We start from the raw sequence: 21,186 nt of genomic DNA, 5'->3' as shown, positions 1-21,186 counted from the left end.
TACCACTGTATCTGTGTGTGTGTATATATATATATATACGTTTATGTATATGTATGTATATGCATATATACAGATACCTACATATGTATAAACTATAGCTTTTTCCTTATTCATCTTTTAACAGATATTTAGGTCATATCCATATCTTGGTTATTGTAAATAATGCTGCAATGATTATGTGAGCATAGATGGTTATCAGGACAGTGGCTTTGTTTCATTCAGATATATACTAAAAAGTCAAATTCATATGTAGTTCTAATTTTAATTTTTTGAGAAACCTCCATACTGTTTTTCACAATGGCTGCACCAATTCCCACCAACAGTGCACAAAGGTTTTCTTTTTGCTACATCTTGTCAAGCATTTGCCTTCTCTTGTCTTTTTGGAAACAGCCATTCTATCAGGTGTGAGGTGCTATCTTCTCGTGGTTTTGATTTGTAATTTCCTAAAGATTTGTGATGTTGAGTACCTTGTCATTTTCCTCTTGGTCATGTGTATATCTTCTTTTGGATAAATGTCTATTCATGTCCTTAGCCCATTTCATAATTTGATTATTTGTATTTTTGCTATAGAGGTGTAAGTGTCTTTAAATATGCACTTTCGATATCAACCCCTTATCAGCTACGTGGTTTGCATATATTTTCTCCCATTCCATTGGTTGCATTTTCGTTTTGTTGCTCATGTCCTTTGCTGTGCAGAGCTTTTCATTTTGACATAGTCCCCTCTGTTTATTTTTGACTTTGTTGTTTGTGCTTTAAGTGTTACAAAAATAATTCCAAGGTCAATGTTCAGGAATGTTTCCTTTATTTCCTTCCAGGTGTTTTATTGTTTGAGGTCTTACTTTAGTTCTTCGATCCACTTTGAATTCATCGATGTGAGTTGTGTAAGATAGGGTTCTAGTGTCGTTCTTTGGCACATGCATACCCAATTTTCCCAGCACCGTTTATCAAAGAGACTGTTTTTGCTTCACTGAGTATTCTTGGCTTCCTTGTCAAATATTAGTTAGTTGCATGTGCAGGGGTTTTATTTCTGGGCTCTCTATTCTGCTGCGTTGGTCTACGTGTCTGTTTTTATGTCAGTACCATAGTGTTTTGATGAGTCTGTAATGTGGTTTGTAGTACGTTTGAAATCAGAAAGTGTGATGCTTCCAGCTTTGTTTTTGTTTTTCCTCAGAATTGGCTACCAGAGATTTTGTGATTCCACAGAAATGTTAGGACTGTTTTTTCTCTCTCTGTAAAAACAAGCCATTGGAATCTTGATTAGGATTGCATTGAATCTACAGATGGCTATGCCTATAGTGGACATTTAAACAATAGTCATTCTGTTTATTCACAAACGGGGATGTCCTTCCATTTAATTATGTCTTCATTTCTTTGATTAATGTTTTATAATTTTCAGGGTAGAGATCTTTCACATCCTTATTAAATTTATTCCTATGCTGTTTATTGTTTTGATGCTGTTGTAAGTGGGATTGTTTTCATTATTTCTTCTTCAGTTGTTTGGAAATGCATCTAATAAAAATGCAACTGGAAATTATCATTATTGTTGTTGTTTACATGTTATAGCTGTTTTAATATATAGAGTCAATTTACACTAGTTAAAATTCAAATCATTTTTCAAAAAACCACCTTCCATTTATTTCCAAGGGGTATCCCAGGCAGGGGTGGGTCCTATTGATTATCCATTTGTGCAGTGAAGGATGTTGGAGTCCCATCCAAGTTTTGGCAGTTGTAAATTGAGCTTCTAAGAAGCATTTCTATCTGGAGTTTTTCGTGAACATTACTTTTTATTCCTGAAAAGCAACTATCTTGTGTGGGAAAGCTGCATCAATCATGATACATTACAAAAGAAAATACCGCCCCGATATCTCAAGTGATTGTAGTATTTTGCACACCTGCCAGCAATGGATGAGAGTTCCAGTTGCTCCATGTCTTTTGCTGCCCTTAGTATTGTCATTTCCATTGTGGCCATTTTTATGGGTACGTATTATACAATTAATGTGCTTCTAATCTGGGAGATTGAAAGCATAAAGAATATAATAATTTTACATAAAAATGAAGATAGCATAATATATTTTGAATGTCTCTATGTGTAGACAGTAAGAAATGAGTAGATTTGTGCAACTGTCAGATGATAGTAAAATTTTAAAACTGCAATGAAGACATTGCATTGTCTCCTGAAGAATGGCTAAGGCACCACATATGAGTGTTTCTTGCTGTAAACCCCAAAGAGAACATGACCCTCTAAGTCCAAGTATGACTCTCCTGGGATGCTGGATTCAGAGGATAAAGGTAAGTGATCCTTTAGGGTGGCAATGGTCAAAACCCAAACTATAGTGAAATTTGCACAACCACATGATTCCTTCAATCAAAAATTCACACAGGGACTTCCCTGGTGGCACAGTGGGTAAGACTCCATGTTCCCAATGCAGGGGGCCCGGGTGTGATCTCTGGTCAGGGAACTAGATCCCACTTGCATGCTGCAACTAAGAGTTTGCATGCCACAACTAAGGAGCCCGCCGGCTGCACCCAGCACAACCAAATGAAAAAAAAATTCATACAATAAATTAGCAACAGCTTAAGAGTCCAAATCCTTTCTCCTTGTAATCCAATCATGAGATTGAGATACAATGATCTGGCTTAAACGTAAACCTGAGTTCACCTTAACTTTTCATATGTATCTGTGAATTTATTATAGGAATTTTCTCAGGTTTATGATATGGAGAAGTCCCAGAAATGACTGTCTCCAAGCTGGAAAACCAGAAAGGCTGAAGTTTGGGTCCAAATCTGAAGGCCTGAGAACCAGGAACTCTGATTTCCAAGGGCAGGAATAGATGGACATCAGCAGCTCAAGAAGCCAGGGTGGATTCACCCTTCCTACACCTTTTTGTTCCATTTCTTTTGGTCCTCAGGAGATTGGATAACACCCACCCACACTGGTGAGGGTGGGTCTTTTCACTCAGTCTATCCAGTCCAATGCTAATCTCTTCTAGAAACACCCTCAAGATCACACCCAGTAATCAAGCTTAACCAGCTATCTGGTTATCCCTTAGCCCCGGCAAGCTGGCACACAAAAAAGTGACCACCAAGCATAGCTTTATCCAGCCAACACCAATGGAAATATAACATGACCTATGTAATTTTAAAGTTTGTAGAAAACACATTTAAGAAAGTAAACCCAAACAGAGGACACTGGTTTTGATAATATTTGTACTTAACCAAAGAAAACAAAATATTATCATTTCAAAATGTAGTCCACATTTAGAACAGAGAACAAGATAGTCGTTTCTTTTTCTTCTTTCTGAGCCTTGAAATATGGTATCTTATGATTACAAGTTAATTCAAAAGTTAAATTTGAAATCTGACCCTTTATTTTTGACTTGTATTGAGGTTGACAAGATTGACTGTTGTCAGAGAAGATTCACACAAAGTATTAGTGTATCCTTTCTTTCTAAAAAATTCTTTTAGCTTTATTTATTTATTTATTTATTTATTGCCATACAATAGATGCTTGTCGGTTATCCAAGCTTATCCTTCCTTATGGTGTGCCTATTTTGCAGTTTCACCCATTTTTCCAGTGGTTTTTCAGTGTTTTGTTTCATTGGACAGAATTATTGTATTTACATAATTTAGCTTGATGTACTTTACCAAGATATGTCATGCAAATCTCTTCTCTCCACTCACGTTTTCCACCCACTCTGTCCTTCAGATGAATTTTGATGAATAGTGATGTCTGAGATATTTTAATATGACACAAGTTACAATTTTCCCCATCTATTTGAAATTAATTGTACTAAATGGAATACATTTTCTCCTCATGAAACTGCTTTCTTTTAAAAATTAAAGTTATATATTGTGTTTATGTTAGAACTGAAATTAAGAATTTAAGCAGCTAAGATGCTATTGATTCTATCAGTAGATCAGATTACTAAACTGCAAGACAGTTCAAGAGCAAATATCCCAGCAGAATCCAAGAGGGACAATATTGGAAAACTCAGAACAGAGTTAAAAGAGAAGCAGGTTGTGATGAAAAGAAGAGTAGAGAGAAAGTGGGGAGGAATTGATATCAGGAGTGAATATACACAAGCCTGGTTCAAAAAGACATCAACCTGGGACTTCCCTGGTGGTCCAGTGGTTAAGATTTTGCCTTCCGATGCAGGGGGTGCAGGTTGGATACCTGGTCAGGGAGCTAAGATCCTACATGCCTCAGGGCCAAAAAGCCAAAACATAAAACAGAAGCAATATTGTAACAAATTCAATAAATGGTTCACATCAAAATTTAAAAAATGGTCCACATCAAAAAAATCTTTAAAATAAACACCCCCAAAATACATCAACCAACTGTTTTAATTACTCAATATTCCCCGAGTCAAGTATATACACAAGAAACAATAATGAGCTAAAATATGGCCTAAAAACCAAACTTAATATAATAGACTTTTAGAGAATAGAGGCCAAATAAGCAAGAAAAAGGCTAACTGGTGATGTCTAAAGATAAACAAAATAAGATAGAAAACAAGAGAGCACCATTTTTAAAATGCTAAGAAAAATCACATCAAACTAGAGTTCTATAACCAGCATCAATATTACCCCAAGTAAAGATGTCTTTAAAAAGTTAAAGTGAAACATTTCATGTGGGCTGCACTGAATTACAAAAAATACTAGAGGGAGTTTTTAAGTCCAAAGGAAAGTAATTCCAGATTGAAAACCAGGAATCCAAAAAGTAATGAATAGGAAAAGAAAGTACATTTTACATATAAATCTGAATAAATTTTGTTTCGTAAAGCAATTCTAGATACATCTCATGGACATTAAAATACTTGTAGCACTAAAATGCATGACAACAGTAACAGAAGAGTCAGGAAAGTTAAAATGCTATTATTGAAAGCAGTTCTAAGGCATTAGCATTTGAGAAAAGTGCTAAAAGTGATTATCTGTGTTAGACTATTAAGTGAAGGATTCATCATTTAATCACTAATGTAACTACATAATGACGTGTCTATGATTGCGACTAACTCGTTTCCAGAGAAAAAATGAATTAATAAAAGTGTTAGACCACAGTCAATGAAGTAAAGGGAGTAAAGAGACTATTTAGCTCAAAGGGTAAGGAAAGAGTAGGTAGTTGAATTCATGTCAAATTTACCAGGAATTAGTTGAATGCACAAAACACTAATTTTTTTTAGAATAGCTATGTGATATAGACTTGTTAACAAACATTTTGCATATTCTATTATCGATAAACATTTAAACAGTCTCTATTTTTTTGCTATTAAAACATCATTCTCTGGAAAGCTTGATAGATAGAAACTTCCACTCCTGTTTTTGTTGACTGTGTCCATAGTGGGAGAAAAAGGAAATATTACCATCTTGATAGAAACTGCAAACACTATCCCATACATAGATGTATTATACTTTTTTCATCTAGGGCAAGTTCTGACAGTGTTAATGGCCCCGTATTAACACATTTGTGTATAAAGATTGAAGAATCTCTCAAATGCCTTTGATGGGAGATAGGGTGTGTTTCTGGATTACCCACTTTCTCCATAAAAGAGGACTCAGAGGCAGAAGTCACTGCTTTCTCCAGCAAGCTTCAGGCTGCATCTCAGAAGTGGGTCACAGGACAGCTCTTAGAGCTAGGGGAGCCTGCATCGACCTGTTTCTCCAATCAGCCTATTCTGGTGAGTGTGGCATCCATACTGATGGGAAGAATGTTCATTTGTATCCCCCTCCTTTCTTTTTTTTTTTCATAAAATCTCTTTAAGTTAGCTCTTAAAAGAAGTTCTGTTATTGAAAATTATATCATAAGTGTTAATGTTTTGAAATATTCAAGGTTTTTGTTGTTGTTATTGTTTTTGTATTTGAAGCTTTCCTGGAAAAATAGGGCAGATTTTTTTCTTTTTTAAATAGGAACATCAATAAGAAGTGGAAGTAGTGTTTGGTCCTGCTCTGCTTAAATTGTTCTCCTCTCTGGAAAATTCATTACCCATCCTGTGCTTGGTCTTTTTTTTTCTCCTATTTATTTTTTGTTTTTTTACATTTATTTATTAATTTCTTTGCACCAGGTCTTAGTTGCGGCAGGTGGGCTCTTTAGTCGTGGCATGCAAACACTTAGTTGCAGCATGTTTGTGGGATCCAGTTCCCTGGCCAGGGATTGAACCCCGGGCCCCCTGCATTGGGAGCTCTGAGTCTTATCCACTGCACCACCAGGGAAGTTCCCACCTTTCTCTCTCTCTCTCTCTCTTTCTTTTTTAAATTACGTTCTCTGGTTAAATATGTCATCAGTTAGGCTTTCCCTAATCTCTTCACCATCAGTAATGGTAGTGAATTTCTTCCTCGCTTTATCCCTTCTGTTTATACCTAACAGTAGATTAGACATTAATTACTCTATTAACACTTTCCTCTCACCAAGATCCAAATAAACTGGGGCAATGACTCTGTTAAGTGAAATTCTGAACCCTGGATTTTAGTACACAACTTGGAATATATTAGGTGCTCTGTCAATGGTAAGATCAAATACTTTTCCCTCCAAAGTAGGACATCATGAGTCTTGAAAAGGGTAGTATCAATAGTTATGGCAGGAAAACAGGAATTAAATTTAAAAATAGCTTTGAGAACAGAAACGAGAGACTAAAGAGGAAAGCTGCACTGATTAAATGTAAATTTTAAACATATTGTGATTAGAGTCTTATAATGGATTAGACAAAGAAAGGATTTGAAATCTAAAGGATAATTGATTGCAGTATACCACAAAAGAGATCATATCAGTGCATAATTGTAGTTGACTGAATTTATTTGAAAAATTTATAAAAATATGTTTTTGAGTTTGAACCATTTTTTCAAAAAAATTATCTGAGCACCTTGTAAGGGCAAAGCAATAGGTAAATATCCAGGTGTAAAACATTAAAGTCCACATTAGTCATCTATTCACCGGATATCCAATTTGGTGAGAAAAACAGTGTAAAATAAATAGATAATAATGCAGATAGAATTAAAAATTAGAAAAATCAACGCAGAGAATGTAATAAGAATTTTGTAGTGCATACATGTGGAATCTAGAAGAATGGTGTAGATGGTCTTATTTGGAAAGCAGAAATAGAGACACAGATAGAGAACAAATGTATGGATACCTGGGGGAAAGGGGTGGGGTGGGAGGAACTGGGAGACTGAGATTGACACATATATATTATTGATACTATGTATAAAATAGACAGCTGATGGGAACATACTGTATAGCACAGGGATCTCTATTTAATGCACTGTGGTTAACTAAATGGGAAGGAAGTCCAAAAGGGAGGGGATATCTGTATGTGTATGGCTGATTCATTTTGTTGTGCAGTGGAGGCTAACACAATATTGTAAAGCAACCATATCTCAATAATAATAGTAAAAAAAAAAACACCCCAAAAAACTCTACTCATTTTCTCACATAGTAAGGAATAGACATTGGTGTGGGATTGTTGTAAAATCCAGGCCTAGATATTTTTAAGGATGAATATAAAATAAAACGTATTATAGAAACAAAAAAAATTGAATTTTGATTACTGGATCAGGAAAGGTCACTCTGTTAAGTGATGTTTTGCAGGAAAATTGAAAGTTGCTCAAGACTGATTCAAGGGCGGCATTGGCTCCAGAAGCAGTAGCAGCGTCACCACGTCCCCGGTGGAGGTGCTCCTAGAGGTGTTGTTTCTGGAGCAGCAGAGGTTCTCACTCCAGGGCTGGGACCCATCTGGTTCAGTTTGGTTCATCTTCGTCCCCGGAGATCTCCCTCAACCCCCTCAGCTTCGGGAAAATGGCTCAAGGGAGTAAGCCCGTGATGAAGAAAACTCCAACATCTGTTTCTCTGGATGTGAGAAAGAAAGAAAAGGAACCATTCTGTAAACTCTTTATTGGTGGCTTGAGCTCTGAAATCACAGAAGAAAGTCTGTGGAACTACTACCAGCAATGGGGATATCTTACAGACTGTGTGTTAATCAGGGACCCTGCAAGCCAGATATCAAGAAGATTTGGTTTTGTCACGTTTTCATCCATGGCTGAGGTGGACGCTGCCATGGCTGCCAGACCTCATTCCATTGATGGGAAAACGGTTGTGCCCAAACGTGCTGTCCCAAGAGAGGACTATGGAAAGCCAGGGGCTCTTGTCACTGTGAAGAAGCTGTTTGTTGGTGGGATTACAGGAGATACTGAGGAGCATCATCTTAGAGGTTACTTTGAGAAATATGGAAAAATCGATGCTATTGAGATAATTACTGATAGGGAGTCTGGAAGGAAAAGAGGCTTTGGATTTGTTACTTTTGATGACCATGATCCCGTGGATAAGATCGTGTTGCAGAAAGACCATACCATCAATGGTCATCGTATAGAAGTACAAAAGGCCTTGTCTAGAGCTAAAATGCAGGGAGTCCAGAGTTCTAGAGGTGGGAGGGGAGGCCACTTTGGTTTCAGATATTCTCATGGTGGTGGTGGTGGTGGAAATTATGGAGCAGGACGAGGAAGGAACTTTGGGGGAGGACCTGATGGATGTGGAAGAGAACATAAATTTGGCAATGGCTATAATAGGTGTGGAGGAGGACCTGGAGGTGGCAATTTGGAGGTTAGCCACTATGGAGGAGGACGAGGAGGATATGGTTGTAGAGGTTCTCGATACGGCAACCTGGATGGGGGCTCCAGAGGTGGTTATGAGAACTATGAAGAAATTATGGAAGTAGAAATTGCAGTGATTTGGGAAATTATAAGCAGAAACCTTCTAAGTACGATTTACTGAAGAGTGGGAAACTGAGTGGTAGCAGAAACATGGGAGGATCATACGGTAGAGGAAACTCTGGTCCAGGAGGCAGTGGAGCAAGTGGGGATTATGGAGAGACCAGACGATATTGAGCTTATTTACCATGTGCTTGACTGTATAAATAGGAGAGGCTGAGAGCCCAGAGGTAACAGAAGAGCTTTAGGTTATTGAAATAACAATGTTAAGGAAACTCATATCTCAGTCGTCCATAAATGTGCAGGGATGTGGCAGAAGACAGCAGAGCAGGTGCAGAGGGCCGTTTTGTGAGTGGACTCGATTATGTAAGAGCGTTACCTTCCTGTGGAGGAAAGACTATAAAAATGCTTTTGAGACAGTGTCTTAGCTTTTGAATTGTTGTATCTCTCCAGTGGTCTCTGTAAGAATGAGCAAGCAGGGGCTTCCTAGGTGGCGCAGTGGTTAAGAATCTGCCTGCCAATGCAGAGGTCATGGGTTCGATCCCAGCTCCAGGAAGATCCCACATGCTGCGGAGCAACTAAGCCCGTGTGCCAAAAAAAAAAGAAGAAGAATGAGGAAGCATCCCCTCTTTGGTAATGTTAAATTTCAAAGTTTTGGGTGATATTTGAATACTTTCCAAGATTTTTCTCAAAGTTTTGAAAAACTATTAGCTAGAATCATGATGTAATAAGACATAACATCATTCTTGTAAAAAATTTAGTTCATGTGTAGAGTTAAGAAGCTGTTGTACATTTAAGATTTAATAATTCTAAAGGTAAAACAGTAGTAGTTTGTCCTCTTTCTTTGATAATTTTGCACTTTTAGTCTTTACCTTTTAAATATTTTTTGTTTTATGATATCAAAGTTTGAAGTGTGCAGCGTAAATTGATATGACTTACATACATTATGAAATGACTACCAAAATTTTTTTTCTTCTTGCAATGAATATTCTTAGGAATTACTCCTTTAACAACTTTTATAAAGATCCTACAGTTGTGCTAATTTTGGTCATCTTGTACATTACATCTTTTGTAATGTTGAGTAACTTATGTGCCTGTTGGTCTGTCTTAGGATATATGTCTATTCAGTTCCTTAGTCCATATTATAGTTGGATTATTTGCTATTGTGGTATGTGTTTTTGTTGTACATTACATGTTTTGTATTTATTTATCTTGTAACTGGAAGTTTGTACCTTTTGATAACCTCCATCCTCTATTTCCTCCCACCAATTCTCTGCCTCTGGGAACCATGAGAATGATTTTTTTCTATGAGTTTATTTTTGTTTTTGGATTTCACAAATAAATGTGATCATACAACATTTGTCTTTCTCTGATTTATTTCACTTATCAAAACTGCCATCCATGTTGTTCCAAATGGAGGATTTCTTTATGGCTGAATAGTATACCATTGCATGTGTATATATATGTGTCTGCAGGTGTACATAAAATATTTATGTGTGTGTCTGTATACACAGATATTTACATAGGTATGAAATATGAAATCGCCTTTTAAAAAAAGATTTATTATTTATTTATTTAATTTATTTTTGGCAGCATCAGGTCCCAGTTACGGCACTTGGGATCCTGGTTGAGGCACGCAGGATCTTTTGTTTTGGCGCATGGGCTTCTCTGTAGTTGTGGCATATGGGTTCCAGAGTGTGAGGACACTGTAGTTTATGACATGCACGCTCTCTCGTTGAGGCGCACGAGCTCAGGATTTGTGGCACTTGGGCTTAGTTGCCCTGTGGCATGTGAGATCTTAGGGACCAGGGATCGAACCTGAGTCCCCTGCATTGTAAAGGTGGTTTTTTTTGTTTTTTTGTTTTTTTTACCACTGGACCACCAGGGAAGTCCCATGAAATCACTTTTTCTTGATATACTCATCTTTTGACAGATATTTAGGTCATTTTCTCATGTCTTGACTATTGGAAATGATGCTGCAAATATCATGCGAGTGTAGACGATTATTTGGGACAGTGGCTTTATGTTGTTCAGATATATACCCAGAAGTGGAGGTGCTGGTTCCTACAGTGGTTCTATTGTTAACTTTTTGACAAACTTCCACACTGTTGTTCAACATGGCAGCACCAATTGACATTCACACCAAGAGTGCACAAAGTTTCCCTTTGGTGTGTCTGACACAACCACCGTGAGCACTTTGCAGGGACATCAGTCGTGGACACAGGATGACAGAGCTCTCAGTGTCAGGATGGGCTTGTCCCCCCCACACCTCCCTCTCCAGCCCCTCCCCATCCCTGAAGTCTTGTGGTCACACTCATGATGAAATCATGGAGGCAAGGCGAAAAAACATGTTTGTTTTTTTTTTTTTTTCTGAATTGTTTTTTCACCAGGATGGAGGGAGACAGGTGCAGAGCCCCAGGACAGGAGCCTCCCCAGAGGTCCTCCATGGGGCTGATATGAAGCAGTGAAAAGAAGGGGAAGCCAGGCTGCTCCCATCACAGTGACACTGAGGGTGAGGTCTCTGCACTGTGACTTCCTTATAAATACCTACTTTATGATTCTGACTGTGCCCTTGCCTGGCACACCAGCCTGGCACATGCCCTGAAGTGTTTCCACAGTCTGAGAGACGGACTGGTAGTGGGCATAGGCTGTGGTGTATGTGAGGGGAAATTTTGCTTTCTGAGAGCAGAGCCTACAGACTCACTCTTGATCCAGCTTCTCCCCAGCTCAGCTTAGACACAGGGTTTTGTCTCTCTGTTGTGCAGATGCTGCCATGTCGTTCTCTCTGATTTTTCTTATTCTGCTCCTGCAGCCTTTACACACTGCATGCACAATGCATATTGAAGACTGTGTGCTATACCAGAAGCCAAGTGTCTATAGAGATGGGGATCTGGTTGTGGGTGGGTTCTTTCCCCTCTATTCCATGGACTAGGAAGCAGAAATACTCCAGCTCTCCTTCCTGAGAAAGCCAAAACAATTATCATCCTCTTTGTAAGTTCTTGTTTACATGTGCATGTGTGTGTGTGTCTCATCCCCCTGAAAATGATCTAAGGTGTGCACGGAAGTGGCAGAAATGTAGACCAGTGGGATTCTGAATGTTCTATCCTTTCTCTGTCCTTCTACTACCTAAAATTATTTTCCTCCTCACTCCTTTCAAGACAGAGGAGAGAATTATGCATCTTTCCTGTCCTCTCCATCAGCTGGATACCCAAGCTCAGTCCCTGAATCTCTTAGAATTAGTGACACTGCTGAACCCCAGCCCCTCCTACCTCCAGGGCCCTTAGACTGAGGCACACAATCCCTTTGAGTCACTGGTCCTCTTGGCCTGAGGACACTCTTAGGAGAAAGTGACTCAGCCTGAATGCTCACTGCTGACAAAGACATTGTTGAAATGCGCTCCCCCCACCACCACCCTGTGGAGACCATAAGTGCCTTGGATTCACCACTCCAAAAAGATAAGATCACCACTAAAGATCATCAGTTTAATCCCATCAGGAATGTGGTATTTAGGCCAATATCCTGGAAACCAAAAGAAGAAAAGTAGATACTATGTCAGAAGAGGTTAAAGCCATTCATTTTATCCATATAATTAACTTCTGGAAAAATGAGGAATACTGCCTTAAAATCTGGACTTTATCTAATTGTGTGGCATGCATGTCTCTGATGAGTTATAGCAGCAATGATTTACAAGGGGGTTGCATCAAGCAGCCTGTGTTCTGTTCATGCTTTGTTGGTTGAAAGAGCTTCCAATGGTTCTGCAACATTTATCAACATGCCCATGTCCTCAAAAGCTTGGAGGTGTTTTGAACCTATGCACTTTGTTTCCTTACTAGTTATGTTTGGAATATTTTAACACTAGGCCTTTCGGCAGGTGCCCTGCTACTAGAGAGCTGCTGATTTGGCGGGTAGAATTTCAATCTTGTTTTCACTCGTCTGTGCAAGGCCCTCTGCCAGTCTTTGTCCCTTTCAGCTGTCTCATTTCCCATTTGCTTTCCTCATGGTTTGCTGCTGTATCCTTTACCAAAATATGAAATGGAATGTTTGATGAAGGTTATCTCAGGTGTGTTCATTTTCTGGTTTGGTGGAAGCTTCTAATTATTTGCCCTCTACCAGGGTTAGGGCGGCAGGCAGTGACTATCAGGGAATGAGGGAGCCTCTGATCTCAGGCACTGTGTGGGGAAAGATAGAGCCTGTTTTGTCCATGAGTCCAGTATGGGGGCAGGGGTAAGTGTCTGCAGTAATGTCACCAGGGTGGAAACCAAACTCTGCAGCCTTCTTCCTGTACTGCAGCTGGAGAAATGTATGGACATGTCCATTCTGGGCAGAGGAGCAGCAGACATCATTTAATTGACAAACTAAGGAATGTTATTCTAAACTCTGTGGGTTACTCTGTGGGTATATACTATCAACTTCGTTCTGTGAACTACTTGTCATACATAACTATTTATCACATACATAATTTAACATAAGTAACTGGACATTCACATTATGATTTAATGTCTAAAAATGTCATTTTGTACACATATGGAATATTTACTTGGCCATTGTCATTAATTTAATGTAACAATAAATGTGATGATTAATTCTCTTAACAAACTTGGGACATTTCTCTGATTTCGCTAATTGTGCATTGTTGGATCAAGACGCGTGCACGTTCATACGGCATTTGGTATATGTTGACGGATACACCACCTGCTGGGAAACCAGCACTTCCCCATCCGGCCAGCAGAGGGCAGGGCCGTCCTTTTCCTACATTCTTGCCAAAATGGATATTCTACTTTTTGCATCAATTCAGAGGCATAAATGTAAGGTCATTATTTAATGTGCTGGTTAGAGTCTCAATATTATTATGTGTGGCTTTAGACTGTTGTACATATTGTCAAAGAGTGTGTATATTCATAGCCTTTGTCTTTAATGGTATTTTTACTTACTTGTTGCTCTTTTGCTATTTATTTGTAATATTATGTAATAATTATCTGAACCCATTGTCATAGATTTGACAATTATTTACTTCCAGTATCTGTTTTGCCATTTAATTCTGTGGTGGTGTGGAGAATTAAAAAGTGCTTATATTTATGTAGTGAAATTTTTCATTTTTCCACTTCTGTTTTTCTGTTTCATCTAACTCAAGAATTTGTGTGTACTTCTATATTGAATTTTTAAATTTATTTTCTTTGAGGTACACCAAAGTCAATCATATATTGAATTTTTAAGCAAACACTTTATTGAGATGTAATTCCTGTAACATAAAATTCAGCCTTTTACAGTGTACAAGTCGATGTTTTTGTACATTCACAGAGCTGTGCAACCATCACTACTATCTAATTTTAGAACATTTGTATCACCCCAACATGAGATTCCACATCTATTATCAAACTCCTCGAATTTTCCTCTCTCCCAACCCCAGCCACTAATTTACTGTCTTTATAGTTTTTCCTATTTGGGGCATTTATTATAAACAGAATTCTATAATATATGGTCTTTTGTGAGTGGCTTCTTTTACTGAGCTTCCTTACTGATTCCCTGCCTGGTTGATGAATTCACTGTTGAAACTGGGTTATTGACATCCCCACTGTTATTGGATTGTTGTCTGTTTCTCCCTTCTTCTCTGTTAGCATTTGCTTAGACTATCGAGGTCCTCCCATAACGTAGGATGTGAGCAGAGAGTTTTTAGTCGATGTGCTTTATCAGGTTGAGGAAATTGCCTCTACTCCTAGTTTGCTGAGGTTTTATTAAAGGATTTTAGATTATTTCCTACACGTTATCTGCATATATTCAAAAGATCTTGTGTTTTTCCTACTTTATTTTACTAATACGGCAAATTACACTGATAATCAATGTTAGCACAGCCTTGTGTTCCGAGAATAATCTCAGGAATGTCATAATGTATATACATAAATACAAATATGAATATACATATTTATATATTCATTTATATGTGTGTGTGTGTATTTGGATCAATTAGCTATACTATTGTGAAGAAATTCTGCATCTAAGTTATGAAAAGACATTTGCCTGTAGTATTATTTTCTTCTAGTGCCCTTGTCACATTTTGTTGTTACAGTAATGCCAGCTGCCCAGAATGACTTAGGAAGTATCACATCTTCTTAGTTTTGTGGAAGAGCTTTTAAAGAATTGGTCTGATCTCTAACTGAAATGATTTGGTGAAGTCATAGATTTTCCTTTCTTCCAACCTCTGGGTTCTGTGACACATTTTACTATGTCATAGTATTTTTTTGCCTTTTATACTGCCTTGTTGAATTTTATCAGGTAAAATGTGTAAAATGATTACGTTTGGGTTTGTCCAGGGAATACGACAGAAATTGATTTCTCAATATTCAATTTTTTAAATAAATTTATTTATTGACTGCATAGGGTCTTTGTTGCTGCATGCAGGCTTTCTCTAGTTTCTGCGAACAGGGGCTACTCTTCATTACGGTGCATGGGCTTCTCATTGTGGTGGCTTCTCTTGTTGTGGTGCATGGGCTCTAGGTGCACGGGCTTCAGTGTTGTGGCACACGGGCTCAGTAGTTGTGGCACACGGGTTTTGTTGCTCCGTGGCATGTGGGATCTTCCTGGACTAGGGATGAAACTCGAGTCCTCTGCATTGGCAGGCAGATTCTTAACCACTTTGCCACCAGGGGAGTCCCTCTCAATATCCAGTTTAGGTCCTGACTCTTCTAGCCTCAAGAGAATTGGCTGGGGAGTCTCCACTTTATTTTCTCTCACAAATGTTATAATTGCACATTATATATTGCTTGAAGTTTCTTAAGTTTACAGAAACATGACTTGTAAAGCAATCTGTATTGGGCTCTTTGTGTGCCATGTTTAAAATTAGATATAAATCTAACTGCTGGGAATTCCCTAGGGGTCCAGTGATTAGAACTTGGTGCTTTCACTGCCGTGGCCAGGTTCAATCCCTGGTCACAGAACTAAGATTCCCAAGTCCCAAGGTGCTGCCAAAGGAAAAAAAAATCTGACTGTTGATGTTTATGATCTCTTCAGCTTTTCTACCCATTTGTGGGTGGTGATGAACTTTTTATCTGAGAGGTTGAAATTAAAGAAATAGAGAAAAAAAAGATGGCGGCGAAGTAGAGGGACGTGGAATGTATCCCTCTCCACAGATGCATTGGGAATGCACCAAAGGACACAATAATCCCCACAGAGAACCAGCTGAACACCAGCAGATGGCCTCGGACACCAGAAAGGACCTCAAGGATCCCGACATAACCGGTAGGGAGGCATCTATGATGGCTCAAAGAGGGTGAAGCGGCGGAGCTGTGGCAGACGGGAGGGAGTGAGAAACACACAGAGCGTCCGCACCGCAGCTCAGCTTTCCCTGACCGAGATGTTGATCCACAGCTGAACAGAGGGTCCAGGAGTGGGGAGTGGGAGCATGAGAACCGGAGAGCTGGTTCAGGGTGAGAAACACTGTTGCCAGTAAGGTGACGGACTGAGAGGACAGGAGGGAAGAGGTCCGCGGCGAGGAGTGCCTGCCCCTGAGAGCTGCCCGGCCATGATGGCGGCTGGAGGCTGCAGGCTCACGGGCCGGGGGCAGGAGCCGGGGCCATAGCCTCTCTCTCTCTTTCGGAGCCTCTGCAACAGGCAGTGGAGAGACGCCCTGTGGGCCACCTAAGGTGCTCAGGGATAACAAGCACCCTCAGGCACTCGGGCGGGGCTAGATTAAAATCCCTTGGATCACTGGCAGCAGGGAGGCTGCCGAGAAAAAGAAAAAAAAAAAAACCCCCAAGAGAGGCCCAACTCTGAGACTTTCTGTTTACACCTGAGCCACCAGCATCCCTCTGCAACAGGCACCTCCAAGCCTGACTGAAACAACAGTGCGCCACTGCTCACTCACTCCCAGGGAAAGGAGCCACTATTGTACCCTCTCCCTCCCCATACACTGAGGCTTACAGACGAACAATAAAGGAAGCTCTGCTGGTCACAGAATAATGCAAAAAAACCCAAGGCGAGTAGAAGGACACTTGCAGCTGAGCCTCTAAGGAAACAGAAATATTAGTATCAATCCTATTGAACTGGTCCATTCTGGGATCAGTTCTGGATTTTTTTTTCCTTTATTAATTACGATATTAGTCCTAAGGGATCTACAAGTTTTATAACCTAATGTTTTTAATGCTATTTTTTATTCTATTTTTATTTTTTTGCCTTTTTATATACTTCTATTTCTAGCTAAGTTTTTGGTAGTACAGACAATATATCTCTCATACTTTCCTTTCATCCCTATCTTTTATACATTTCTATTCCTTTCATTTTATTTCCATATTTCCAATCACACTACAGTCTTCTGTTCCCCTTTCTTCCATCCATTTTTAGTTTATTTTATCTTAACATACTTATAACCAACACTATCGGTCTGCTCAGACTCCTTGCTCTATTCTCCAGATGACGCACCGCCTTGGTATTTAATATTAGGTTTTTGTCTTTATCTTAGTTCTTAGTACAATTGTCTAATTACATTCTGAGAATCTACATTCTGTCTGGTGGTACTCTAGCTCTTTTCTATATTTGATTCTAGCTTACAAAATCTCCCTGGATTAGTGTTTGTATGTGTAAGGTGTTATTTGTTTGTTTGTTTGCTTTTGCTTTTGTCTCTGATTTGTTCTGTTTCAGTTGTCAATTTCTGTTGGGTTTCTCTTTGAATATCTCATAGCATACTGGGGTTCTGTCAGGTCTTTCCAGAGCCTTATGTCCTAATGGATTCAGTAATTGTGTGTCTTATACATGTATGTGTTTCCTAGACTTAATATTTGTTTAACCCAACACTTGGACATTAGTCTGAGGCTTGGACAGTTTTCTATAAACACCTCTATCTCCAGGACAAGCAACCCCAAAAGTTTGGACAACCATGAGGAAACAAAGAAACTCCATGCAGGCAAAGGAGCAGGAAAAAAACCCACAAGACCAAATAAATGAGGAGGAAATAGGAAAAATGCCTGAAAAAGAATTCAGAGTAATGATAGTAAAAATGATACAAAATCTCGATAACAAAATAAAGTGCAAGAAACAGTTCATAAGAACTCAGAAAAACAAACAGCAATGGATAACAAACTAACCGAAATTAAAAATACTCTAGATGGTATAACCAGCAGAATGACTGAGGCAGAAGAATGAATAAGTGAGTTGGAAGATAGAATGGGGGAAATAACTGCCACAGAGCAGGAAAAAGAAAAAAGAATAAAAAGAATAGAAGACAGTCTAAGAGACCTCAGTGATAACATTAAGTGAATCAACATTCAAATTACAGGCATCCCAGAAGAAGAAGAAAACAAGAAAGGGTCTGAGAAAATATTTGAAGAGGTTATAGTGGAAAACTTCCCCAACATGGGAAAGGAAATAATTAACCAAGTCCAAGAAGCACAGAGAGTCCCATACAGAATAAACCCAAAGAGAAATACACCAAGGCACATATTAATCAAACTAACGTCAATTAAACAAAAAGAAAAAATATGAAAAGCAGCAAGAGAAAAGCAACAAATAACATATAAGGGAAAACCCACAAGGATAACAGCTGACCCTTCTACAGAAACTCTGCAGGCCAGAAGGGAATGGCAGGATATACTGAAAGTCCTAAAAGTGAGAAACCTACAGCCAAGAATACTCTACCCAGCAAGAATCTCATTCAGATTTGAGGGAGAAATCAAAAGCTTTCCAGACAAGCAAAAGTTAAGAGAATTCAGCACCACCAAACCAGCCTTACAACAAGTGCTAAAGGAACTTCTCTAAGTAGGACACACAAGAAAAGGAAAACACCTACAAATACAAACCCAAAACAATTAAGAAAATGGTAATTGGAACACACATGTCAATAATCACCTTAAATGTCAATGGATTAAATGCTCCAACCAAAAGACACAGACTGGCTGAATAGATACAAAAACAAGACCCTTCTATATGCTGCCTACAAGAAACCCACTTCAGACCAAGGGATACATATAGACTGAAAGGAAAGGGATGGAAAAAGATATTCCATGCAAATGGAAGTCAAAAGAAAGCTGGAGTAGCAATACTCATATCAGACAAATTAGACTTGAAAGTAAAGACTATTAAAAGAGACAAGGAAGGGCACTACATAATGATCAAGGGATCCATTCAAGAAGAACATATCAGGGGGGAGGGGAAAAAAAAAAGAAGAACATATCACAATGGTAAATATCTATGCTCCCAACATAGGAGCACCTCAATACATAAGGCAAATGCTAACAGCTATAAAAGGGGACATCGACAGGAACACAATAATAGTGGGAGACTTGAACACCCCACTGACATCAATGGACAGATCATCCAAACAGAAAATAAATAAAGACACACAAGCTTTAAATGACACATTAGACCATCTCGACTTAATTGATATTTATAGGACATTCCACCCAAAAACGACAGAATACACTTTCTTCTCAAGTGCACACAGAACATTTTCCAGGATAGATCACATCTTGGGTCACAAATCAAACCTTAGCAAATTCAAGAAAATTGAAATCATATCAAGCATCTTCTCAGACCACAATGCCATGAGACTAGATAACAATTACAGGAAAAAAACTGCAAAAAATACAAACACGTGGAGGCTAAACAATTCACTATTAAACAACCAAGAAATCACTAAAGAAATCAAAGAGGAAATCAAAAAATATCTAGAAACAAACGACAATGAAAACACAACAACCCAAAACCTATGGGATGCAGCAAAAGCAGTTCTAAGAGGGAAGTTTATAGCAATACAGTCCTACCTTAAGAAACAAGAAAATTATCAAATAAACAACCTAACCTTACACCTAAAACAATTAGAAAAAGAAGAACAAAGAAACCCCAAAGTGAGCAGAAGGAAAGAAATCATAAAGATCAGAACAGAAATAAATGAAAAAGGAAGCAATAGCAAAAATAAATAAAACTAAAAGTGGTTCTTTGAGAAGATTAACAAAATTGATAAACCATTAGCCAGACTCATCAAGAAAAAAATGGAGAAGATGCAAATCAACAGAATTAGAAATGAAAAAGGAGAAGTAACAACGGACACCTCAGAAATAACAAAACATCATGAGAGACTACTACAAGCAACTATATACCAATAAATTGGATAACCTGGAAGAAATGGATAAATTCTTAGAAAAATACAATCTTCCAAGACTGAACCAGGAAGAAATAGAAACTATGAACAGACCAATCACAAGTACGGAAATTGAGAATATGATTAAAAATCTCCCAACACACAAAAGCCCAGGACCAGATGGATTCATGGGCGAATTCTATCAAACATTTAGAGAAGAGCTAACACCTATCCTTCTCAAACTCTTCCAAAATATTGCAGAAGGCAGAACACTCCCAAACTCATTCTACGAGGCCACCATCACCCTGATACCAAAACCAGGCAAAGATGTCACACAAAAAAGAAAATTACAGACCAATATCACTGATGAATATAGATGCAAAAATCCTCAACAAAATACTAGCAAACAGACTCCAACAGCACATTAAAAAAATCATACACCATGATCAAGTGGGGTTTATCCCTGGGATGCAAGGATTCTTCAATATACGCAAATCAATCAACGTGATACATCATATCAACAAACTGAAGGATAAAAACCATACGATCATCTCAATAGATGCAGAAAAAGCTTTTGACAAAGTTCAACATCCATTTATGATAAAAGCTCTCCAGAAAATGGGCATAGAAGGAAATTACTTCAACATAATAAAAGCCATATATGAGAAACCAAAAGCCAACATCGTTCTCAATGGGGAAAAACTGGAAGAATTCCCTCTAAGAACAGGAACAAGACAAGGGTGTCCACCCTCACCATTATTAATTCAACATAGTTTTGGAAGTTTTAGCCACAGCAATCAGAGAAGAAAAAGAAATCAAAGGAATCCAAATTGGAAAAGAAGAAGTAAAATTGTCACTCTTTGCAGATGACATGATATTATATATAGAAAACCCTAAAGACTCTACCAGAAAACTGCTAGCACTAATTAATGAGTTTAGTAAAGTAGCAGGATACAAAATTAATGCACAGAAATCTCTTGCATTCCTATACACTAACAACAGAAGAGCAGAAAGAGAAATTAAGGAAACTCTCCCATTCACCATTGCAACCAAAAGAATAAAATACCTAGGAATAAACCTGCCTAAGGAGGCAAAAGATCTGTATGCAGAAAACTTTAAGACATTGATGAAAGAAATCAAAGACGACACAAACAGATGGAGGGACATACCATGTCCCTGGATTGGAAGAATCAAAATAGTGAAAATGACTGTACTGCCCAAAGCAATTTACAGATTCAATGCAATCCTGATCAAATTACCAATGGCATTTTTCACAGAATTAGAGCAAGAAATCTTACGATTTGTATGGAAACGCAAAAGACCCCGAATAGCCAAAGCAATCTTGAGAAGGAAAAATGGAGTTGGTGGAATCAGGCTTCCTGACTTCAAACTATACTACAAGGCCATAGTGATCAAGACAGTATGGT

The 21,186-nt window shown here is 38.4% G+C and overlaps 1 protein-coding gene and 1 pseudogene across 1 annotated transcript in view; both read left to right on the top strand.

Moving 5' to 3' along the window:
- Positions 1-7,803, top strand: part of LOC130836179 (heterogeneous nuclear ribonucleoproteins A2/B1-like) — a 36,139-nt gene extending 28,336 nt beyond the window's left edge. Inside the window, exon 4 of the mRNA XM_057708256.1 lies at positions 7,612-7,803. Within this exon, the coding sequence (XP_057564239.1) occupies positions 7,612-7,803 (192 nt within the window). The remainder of the gene's footprint in view (positions 1-7,611) is intronic.
- Positions 7,804-7,810: 7 nt separating this feature from the next.
- Positions 7,811-8,871, top strand: LOC130836626 (heterogeneous nuclear ribonucleoproteins A2/B1-like; annotated as a pseudogene).
- Positions 8,872-21,186: the final 12,315 nt, after the last annotated feature.

Source organism: Hippopotamus amphibius, chromosome 15 (assembly GCF_030028045.1).
Source record: "Hippopotamus amphibius kiboko isolate mHipAmp2 chromosome 15, mHipAmp2.hap2, whole genome shotgun sequence".
NCBI classification, from domain to species: Eukaryota; Metazoa; Chordata; class Mammalia; order Artiodactyla; family Hippopotamidae; genus Hippopotamus; species Hippopotamus amphibius.
This window is presented reverse-complemented; position numbering and strand designations above follow the sequence as displayed.